This window comes from Mytilus trossulus, chromosome 10, assembly GCF_036588685.1.
Source record: "Mytilus trossulus isolate FHL-02 chromosome 10, PNRI_Mtr1.1.1.hap1, whole genome shotgun sequence".
Classification (NCBI taxonomy): domain Eukaryota; kingdom Metazoa; phylum Mollusca; class Bivalvia; order Mytilida; family Mytilidae; genus Mytilus; species Mytilus trossulus.
Window position 1 is genome coordinate 25,006,136 of NC_086382.1, and position 10,418 is coordinate 25,016,553.

The following is a 10,418-nucleotide window of genomic DNA, read 5'->3' on the forward strand; positions in this document are numbered from 1 at the left end:
TGGTGTAATAGTTGCAGTATACATTGTAAACCGTAGTTGTTTACCTCTTGTCCTTTGATCATTCGCGTACATGCCTTATACTAACTAAGACCCATTACTTGAAAGGATAATTAAGAAATCTTTGTTTTCTTCTTTCACATATCTAGATTAATTAACCGTATGTGCCATGGAGTATTTTTTTTATGATTTTTAAGTCAGAATATTTATTTTATTTGTGTAAATTAATAATACATTGCTATTTCATGAGTATTGCACTTTTTATATATAATCCACTGAACTAGCTGTTTTGCATGTTGAACATCCAAATAAGTGCACAATTTTGAAATAAACGGTAGTATTCGGTATAGTTAAATATGTTTTACTTTCAACAATTTGCCTTGTTCCGATAGAACATTTGATTATTCGGTATATTGCTATTAACATGTATTTACAAACTTAGAGTATCCACTACTAAGAAACTTTTAAAAGGAGGTACGCACATACTATATAGTATAGGATACTATGTTTATATATGTAGGACTCTAAAGTGCGATGGGGACGCTAAAGTAAGATGGTCACACTAAAGGGAGATTATCTACGCTAAAGTAAAATGTTTCCATACGCTAAAGTGTGATGGTCTGGGAAAATATAGACGTAAAAACGTAGTTTGATTATGACGTTAACAGTAATTTATTCAAACTAAAAGCAGTATTCGATGATCTTCGCTAGAGTCCGATACAAACTTAAAGTTAAAACGCCGGAAGATAAATTACAAATATTTTATTAACACCTTTCAAACCAAATGTCAATGGCTCAACTGATTTAAACCCGGCCGTGCTTTGTCGGATGAGGCAAAAGTGGGTTTTTTCTGTAGCTAGGAGAACTTGTATCCTGCACTCGACAATTTCACTACTAATATTTAGATACAAAATAGTATTTGCATGGATATCATGTATCCTGCTTTTGTTGGAAGCGAACATATACATTTGGATCACTGTTTATGCTGCAGTATTTTGCAGTTCCCGTTAAAATATTGTCGATTTTATTGGAAAGTAACGGCAGTAAAATAAAAGTGCATGCGTAAATTATAATTTGATTTAGTCGGCTAAAACATTAGTTTGTATATTGAAGGAAAATATAGCAGTTGTGTGTGGTCACTATGAAAAAGAAGAAAAGTAAGCGAACATCACCTCTCGTTTAGATTAAAGCTTTAAAAAATGTAACATTTTCCGACAGTTATCTTATTTTGTATTTGTAATTTACAATGACGACTGTATGAGGAGGTGTTCCCATTAGTGATAGACTGTGTGAACGGCAATCTACACCAATTATCTTTTGTAAAAAGACTATTTTTTACCTCGATGTTTTAATCCCTCGATTCTTACCCTTTTGGTCCATCGGACTTTAGCGTGACATATCATCGTACTTTAGCGTAAACCATCGCACTTTAGCGTTACCATTGCACTTTAGAGTACCATCGCACTTTTAAAAGAGTTTTACATATACATTGAACCTAATGTGTTACTTTTGATAATTTGCTACTTGGTGAAAAGGAATCATCTCAATGAACTACATGTATACTGCAGTGGTCGTGTACTTTAAATTTGCAAGCAACATAACCGCATTATGTGAGTCAATATTTTGAAGAGGGAAAATTGTCGTCGATTTTTTTGTACTTATTTTTTTGGCATTGCATAAGGTCATGCCTTTTGAACACTGTTTATAATGTCTTTTCACATAACCATTGTGATTGTACTTTGTACAAAGATTTGCAATTTTTTTTATCAATGTGACAACTAAAATTCTATGTTTGTATGCTTTATATTACATTGAAAACATTACTAATTAAAACAACTGAAAGGAATATAAGTTTATTATTATATCAGATTCACTTAGTCTACGTTCAAAGTAAAAAAAAACAACTAAAACTAAAAAATCAAAAACGTCATTGTACCTCATTCATCAAGAGCAATGCTTACACCACTTGAATAACAAAGATATTTCATTTTTGTTATATCGTCTTTACAGTCATATCCTGTTTTTAAATCTCCATTCACAGAAATGAGTATGTGATTTTTAGTCTTCACTTCAATTGTCAAATCAAAGGGATGGTCGAAGTACTCGCTCTTCACATTCTTGTCTTTAATGTATATTTCTGTCTGCCATTTTTTATCAGTGCGCGTATTCAATACAACTCTTGATGTCGGTGCTCTTGGGTTGAAATGAAATGCAACATTTTCGTAGTCACCATGGTCTGCTTGAACATTTACACAAAATCCACTGAAAGGACGGAAAAGTATAGAAGATAAAATTGAGAATGGAAGTGTGGAATATGTCAAAGAGAGAACAACCAGACCATAGGACAGAAAACAGCAGAAGGCAATCAAATGGCCTTCCACACAGCTCTTTTATTACTGTAACAAAGGTTGCATTGATTATGTGCATTATTGTTATTTTATATGCAAATAATAGTGAATTAATAAACGTTATCATATTTAACGATTCTTGTTAATGAAGTAAACTACCATTTGATATAGAGGGAAGATACTTATCCCAATCACGTAGGCATGTTTGATTGCCACCAGCTACTTTGCAATTGACCACATTTGCTCCTGTCAAACTGAATTATTAAAGTTAACATACAAACAACTGTTATTTTCTAATCACGGTGTTTAAGTAATGTAAATTGGTAAGATGGCATGAATTATTTCTCTGCAAACACTACGAGTAAGCGTATTTCAATATATAATGCAAGACTTCTTTTATAACTAAATGATAATGCTCAATACTTTTACTACAGTTTTCATTTTCTTAACATATTAAGGGTAATACGGAATATGATTGTTGCTGTCTATTCGTTAGATGTGTTTATATGTTCACCTTGCGCAGTCTTCTTAAACGACACTTCGACACTTCGTCAATAACATGTTACATATACGCGACCCAACTCAAATCTATCTTGTTTTCGAATCAGTTATACAAATGATATCGGACATGTTCTTTATGTCGTAACTTCCTTCACGTTTCCTGTTCACGAATGAGACTTACCGAATAACACTATTTACCGGCTTTTAATAACATGAGCAACACGATTGATGCTGCGGGATCTGCTTTAAAAGTAACCCTTCCGGAGCACCTGAAATCACCCCCAGATTTTGATAGGGTTCGTGTTGTTGCTGAAACCTTATTTGTGACATTTTATTCACGCATCATTGTCAATATAATGGAATTTTTGTTGAGACTGTCATCAAAGAAAGAGGTTTCGCGCTCAATCCATAATTTTATACATTTAAAAATGCATGTTCCAAGTCTGGAAGATGACAGTTGTTGTCCATTCGTTTTTCTCATTTGTTTTTGCCATTTGAGACTTTCTGTTTTGAATTTCCCTTGGAGTTCATTATTTTTGTGATTTTCCTATTTATTTTATTTTTTCATGTTTCCCTAGCAGGAGATGAAATTCAGAACTAAAGTACTTACCCTTTAACAGATAAAAGACTTTTATCATCACAGTTCACTTTAAAGGACACGGACTTTCCAACCTCAAGCGACTTTTCTACTGCTGATAAATCAAGCTGTTGGTATGATAAAAAAGAGATTAATATGAAATCACATAAATTATTCTGGTTCAAAGAGTTCATATCTTCACAAACAGATCTAAGAGTACTTGAAGTAACTAACAGCTAGTTCGAAGCCTAAAAAATTGATAACTGTTCACAAATCGAAGACTACTCTAATGTTGTTGGTAGATATATTTTTTTATAAGCCATTTCATTTGCTTGGTTTTGGTAAGTTTGTGTGTAGAAATAGTATGCAGTCCAACACAATAATTGGATTATTTTTAAGCTACCATAAGTCACATAAGTTATATTCTGTAAATTTAAAGCGTAGAAAAAAGGTTTGTCGACTACAAGTAAATAATCACGCACTGGCACGAAACGGAAATTTATATGTCAGATAACTATTTTCAAAACGGCGAGAATCAACAAGATTGTATTATAAATAAAAAAAATGTCTGATATTATCTGTGATAAAATTTGGATTGCTTTAAAGTGGTAAAAATGTGTACACTTTTACATTTATCTCACATAGTGTTCATTTTAAGCTTGTACTGATAAATTAACATATCATTTGTTTCGAAAATTAAACTCATTGTTAACAAAGTGGTTTTGGAGAAAAGGGATGGGGTATTTAAGTGTTTTATATTGAGGAAAGTATTGCTTCGAAATCAAATCTTAAAATATGATTAAAGATGGAATAGTGTATACTAGTAGTTAATCAATGATCTGCCATGCAGCTCATTTATTGAATACTTCCTATCTTCTAGTTGGCTCTGTGAACGAAAGACCCATCGTTCTGACTGGAAAATACCTCTATGCAGGTTTATTATAGTTTTCGAAGGTACCAGGCTTATTATTTATAAACATACAACACCGGTGTGTTTACACTCTGATATATGCATATGAAGTACACATGAATGGAGTTTTGGAATGGGGAAACTTGACAATGTTAGAAATGAAAACCCAAATGTTCGTTATTGCTTTTGTGGTGTATATAGTTATCAAAGGTACCAGGATTACAATTTAATACGCCAGTCGCGCGTTACTTCTACATAAGACTCAACAGTGACGTTTCGATCAAAAGAGATGTAAAGTCAAACAAGTACAAAGTTAAAGAGCATTTTAGTCAAAAAGTTGTGCAAAATACGGCTAAGGTAATATATTCCTGATATACGAAAATCCTTATATATCCTGTATATATGTCACAAATATAATGTCTTTTTAGCGATACTTTTTATTTAACATTGCAATATAAGCGGGAGATTTTGCAAGGCATGAAACTAGGTTCAACCAACCGGTTTTTTTTTGTATCTTAAAATGTCCTTACCAAGTCAGGAATATGGTAGGTGTTATCGATAGCCGATTTTATGTACATTTGCTTTTGTTTATGCTGCATTTAAATGTTCATACTATTCCATTACTTTCCTCTTATAGTTAATGTTTCTATCGGTTATTAATGTTTAATTGAGACCGCTGCCTCAAACTGAATAATCCAGTCCTTCGAATACATATTAACCTTTGTAATGATATGCATATTTGATGATCAAAACTGTATAGTAGTTTGATGTTATAGTCATACGTCTATTTACTGACCTAATATATATCGATTTAATACTTTTCATGAAATACCGGGTACTTTTTTTGTGTTAGCAATACTTGGTAATACTTACGTAAAGCATGTTAATGACCTTGTATACTGAAACAATAAATGAGACAATCAATTGAAGTACACAATCATCTATGTGTTTATTGCATAATTTCCACATTTGTTTTGAAAAAAAATATGTGTATACATACATGTACATAATATTGATCATATGTTTGAATTTGAAATTCGAATTTTGACTAAGATTGTATAAGTCATATAGTACATAAAACAACTGACAAATTGCAATTTCAAATGCACGGAAAGCTTAACCACACACAGTACCAACTTTTGTATAAAATGAAGAGACAAAAAACTGACAAAGTATAAGAATCAACACGTACATTGTGCAGAAACTACAGTACATTACGAGATATGCAATGATTATTAAGAAAGACGTATGTGCATCAACACATCAGCAGACTTCGACTAATTTTTGAAGAAAAAACAATGCCTCAATTCTACATTATTGGTAATCAAAAATTTAAGTTTGTTTAAAAATAACACTTGGACAAAAAGTCTCATTTAACTTTTATTACAATTAAAACATACTTTTCTTTCGTTCAAATAATATCTAAATCTGACAAATTGACATATATGAATCATTCTGCTTTTAAGTATAGAATATGTGAGCTGTCAAAACGTACCTTCAAATATACCTCCTAAATGTTTAAAATCGACTTGAATGCAATAGGTGCAAGCTTTGGCCAAATGTTAACTTAAATTACTGTCATGTGTGGTGTATATGCTATGATGAATCTTATCTCATGTATCTGTTATCAATAAATCTTGACGAGTTTAATTTTTCAAAAAGAAAAGTGACGCGAATCAATACTAAATCATGTATTGACAAAATATTCGTTATTTTAACATATCTTATCAACAGTAAGTTTTTTTTAACCGATTTATGACATTTTGATCGTCAATTGCTTTCACAAATAGAAATAATAAATTGCACAAGATAATGGCTTCATTTGACAACCAGGAGACTGTATTTAAATTTCGTATGAGCAAATTCGATCTTTAAATTAATTCATGTCATTAAAGCATGCCATGAATTTTATGAAGTGCATGGTGTAGCATTAATCATAGTTTAATTGCCTATGCATTTGAACTCAAGAGACAATACTTGGTACTGGCATTTTCCGTTTTGATATTTCTTTGGCGTTTAGCGCCCGATACTCTTGAGAAATTTTGCATTATACCGATTATAGATTTATGTCATCTTGTAGGATAATCAATCCATGGGCTATATGTAGTTAACCATGAAAATTTCAGCTTAATTTCAAAGTGTTCATAATGTAAATGTATTGACAACATCATATATCAATGCGCGTAATGCCATGAAGGAGTTAGTACGAACTCTTAACACATATCAGTGTTGTCAATCAGCAAGTCCAATTGACTAACACATTCCTTCTACAACAAAATGTAAATCAATAAACTTATCCCTGTCTTAAATTTTGACGTTTTAAAATGCTAAAATGTTTACTTTGAATATTGAAATGAGTATGTATACATATTAACAAAGGCTATAAATTCACTGTTTAAATAAAACATAAATTTTGCTGTCTTTTAAAAATCTTCGTTTATAGTGTTTATCAATAAAAAAAAAATATAGGGCAAAAGTACGTGCTATAAAATTGGTTGTTAACATTGTATGATCAAATAATACTTCTTTTGCACATTAGTAAAAAGAACACCCAAGGTAGTTTAAATTATTTCAAACTTTGAAGTAAAAATATTCATGCCTCACTATTATCATATGCGGTCCATTGCACTCTTTTTTAGTTTTGGTAATTACTGTTACCTTTAAACATCATTCTACTATTTTCTTTTTTGTTCTCATTGCTTTTCAATTGTTTATTTTTTTATTAACAAGGCCTTTTTTATAAAAAAATATAAGAACCTCACGATGTTTAAAAAGATACAATAAACTTGAAAACCTAATAACCCGCATTGCTATTTAAACCCTTGAATCAAGCATCGACAGTAAAAAACAAGACAAAACATTCATTTTGTTTTTATCGGAAATGAATGAGTTTCAATCTGAATATAACAAAAATCTGATAAATGTTACACCAAAAGTTATTAGATCCAACATTGATCGATTTAACTGCACACGAACAAAAACCCAAACAATTTAAAAAAAATCTTTTGTGTCTCAGGTTTAATGCAGTTAAATGTATTTTTTTAAATATACAAATTCTCAATTGTATTTCAATAAGATATGGCATGGGTGTATATGAGACAACTCTCCATCCGAGTCACATTAGAGAAAAATGTAGAACATAATAGGTCAAAGTACGGTCGTCAAAAAGGAGTCTTTATATATTTCCATTCTCAATGTTAACTTAAAGTTTATAATGTAGTACCCAAGAAGTCAAAACAGTTAAACAATCAAATCTATTGAGAGTCATTCTCTGTAAGCATCAACATCATGTGGAAATGAAATATGACAGATAAAATGGTTAGAATTGTAAACAAATTCTAACAATTGAGATATATACATCAAGTTTCAAATATAACTTTGCGGTTGCTTTGATACTTCTTGAACACTTTTTGCGAACATAAAATTCCAATATTTTGCCAAAAAAGTTCACAGACTGATATTCTATGAGTGGTATTGCTGTGTCTTTATTTGATTCTATCAGTTACTGTTTTCATAAGTTTTCAAGAACTTGAGAAAACCTTAAGACAGCGGTAAGTTTGATTATGATTTACAAGAAGTGTAGAGTAAAAACAATTTCATAAAGAAATCAAACAAATTTAAGTATGATAAAAAAAGTAATATAATGTGTAAACTAAAAGACAGATTTAAAGAATTGATATCGCTTTGTTTCATAAACAAAGAACGGCTTACGTAGATACAAAAATCTTGTCCAAGGGAAAAGAAGTCATAAGTCGAAAATAAAATGACAACGCCAATTGTAAAACCCAAAACTTAAGAGTCGTGAGAACATCAAAAGTTTAAAAATATGTTGTCGATTTTAAACAAAAGTCAGCTACAGCTCTGCATGCTTGTTAACAAATGAATTTGTTTTGTTCTTATCCACTAACTACAACAAATTGCATTCATGCTGAAATACATAGATTCATACACTGCAACAAGTGTCTTCCGATATTTCTCCACTCGAGACAGTTAAATTTTATCATTTAAAGCGCGAGGCTTGCCAAGCTCTTTAAATTACAAAAAATTACCTGTCGGGAGTGGAGAAATATCGTAATACACGAGTTATAGTGTCGGAATCTGTTTCTCTAATGATTTTTATCCTTCTTTTTTAAACATTTTTAGAAACTTGTGTTCTTTATATGTGACGTCATCAGGAATTGCCGCCTTTTTCATTGCGTCACAATAGGAAAATTTAGAAGAAAACAAATCATTTAGACGCCATAATAAAATTGCGACTAATCATTTGCCGAGAACAGATGTTTCACTAGTGTGGCGAAATAGTTTGATCACACCGGTCAGGAAATGTGAAATTAGCACAAAAATTAGAGAAATATACATTAGCAAATGCAGAAATGCAATCTCAATATAGTTTGACTAAATTTATGACGTTATAAGTAATTCTTCGTAAAGGCTTTTTAATCTTGAGGCAAAGTTCTGTTTGAAAAAAAATATTCGTTAATTCACGAACGTTAAACGATTTGATACAGACACATTCAGGTCAATTCAGGTCTGGAGTTGACATGACAGGGTTGAGATATCATCATTCTAAACATTTGTAATCCCACTGCATCATTGTGATTGTGTTAAGTTAGAACCTTGTTAGTCTGACTTAGATGGGTTTTTTAAATCTTGTGATCTATCTCAACTCAGACCGTCTGGACTTTGTTATTTTGCATTTTTATTTAAGTTTAATTTTGGTCCATTTAAAAGTTTCTATATTAAGTGTGACGCCCATTATAGCTGAACAACATGCATATTTTTAAGGGGCAAGCTAAAACCGCCTTCGGATGGGGAATTTTGCTGATGAATCATTGGATGCATTCGGCTGATTTCTGTTCCATTGTCGGGTTGTTGTCTATGTGGCACATCCCCCGATCTTCTATAAATCTAACGTATCTCTATGTATTTTCATTTTTATTATTAACTTTTATTAAAGGTTAATTATATAATAAGACTTTAAACATTTCTTGTTTAAAAAAATAGGCTGGTGATACTAAATGTATAATCCATTATAATGATAATGACATAACCATGATAACATACATCATTTTTTTACAATTACCTTTAGACAAAACACAAATATAGAAGATTATCCAACATGAGAGTGTATGCTTGTAAATGTTAAAGTTTTAAATCACAAATGACAAATTTCGACAAGCCATACACATGTTTACCTAAATGGCTGGTACGAGTCTGTACTTGTAAATGTTACTTTTCCTTCGAAAAACTAGTTTTGTGAATTGTCAAAGCAACACTCCAGAGATAGATTTAAAATAAATAAGTGTATATGTCAGAAAATACAACAGGTATACATAAAACACAAATCTGTATAACATCTTCAAATGAATAAATTGCACGCAATTGCATTTATCTATTTTGTAGAAATAATTAAAATATCAATTGATAAGTTTCATTCTTTCATTGTCTTTTAACGCTCTTTTTTCATTTGTTTTTGTATTTACTTCATATGGAACATTCATTGAGAAAAATAGTAAATTGAGCATAGAAAGGTGATGCATTCAAACATTCAAAGACTTACCTTCGATTTCGTAGTATTTTGGATTATTCCCAAGTCTCAAGTGTTGCCCGTTCTATACTCACTGCTCGTAATATGGGTTATTAACATTAACATATTAACCAACTAAACGTTTAGCATTTAAAAAGGGATTTTTAAAAACTCAAATAGTTTGAAAATATTCTTTTTAAAAGTCAATATGTAATCATATCAGATTTGTTGCGTTCTTTCTTATAACCGTTATAACCCATTTGAAACTACATTCAATTTGTAGTATGTTTCTTAACCTCAGAACGAAACACGTCGACACAATACAGACTGATTTTATCTGTTTATTATATTCAAACGTCATAAACAATAATTTTAGCTGATGCATAGAATTGATTTAAGCAGTTAAAAATTGAAAAATGTTATGTGTATGTATATTTTGCGACTGATTTTTCCTGTGATTGAAAGATTTATTATAAGTTTTGTCAGACCGACTGTATGTAAGTGCGAATAGGAGGGGCCAAAATACCAAAGGGACATTCATACATTGTCATACTTATT

General features: G+C 31.0%; 1 protein-coding gene across 1 annotated transcript; it reads right to left on the reverse strand.

The window, feature by feature from the left end:
- Positions 1-1,882: 1,882 nt before the first annotated feature.
- On the reverse strand, positions 1,883-9,475 carry LOC134686111 (uncharacterized). Its single transcript, XM_063545788.1, has 4 exons — positions 9,417-9,475; positions 5,207-5,232; positions 3,457-3,551; positions 1,883-2,259 (listed from the first exon to the last, which is right to left on the reverse strand). Exons 2-4 carry the CDS (start codon positions 5,213-5,215, stop codon positions 1,935-1,937), a joined length of 429 nt encoding a protein of 142 aa, XP_063401858.1. The 5' UTR covers positions 5,216-5,232; positions 9,417-9,475; the 3' UTR covers positions 1,883-1,934.
- Between the last annotated feature and the right edge of the window lie 943 nt (positions 9,476-10,418).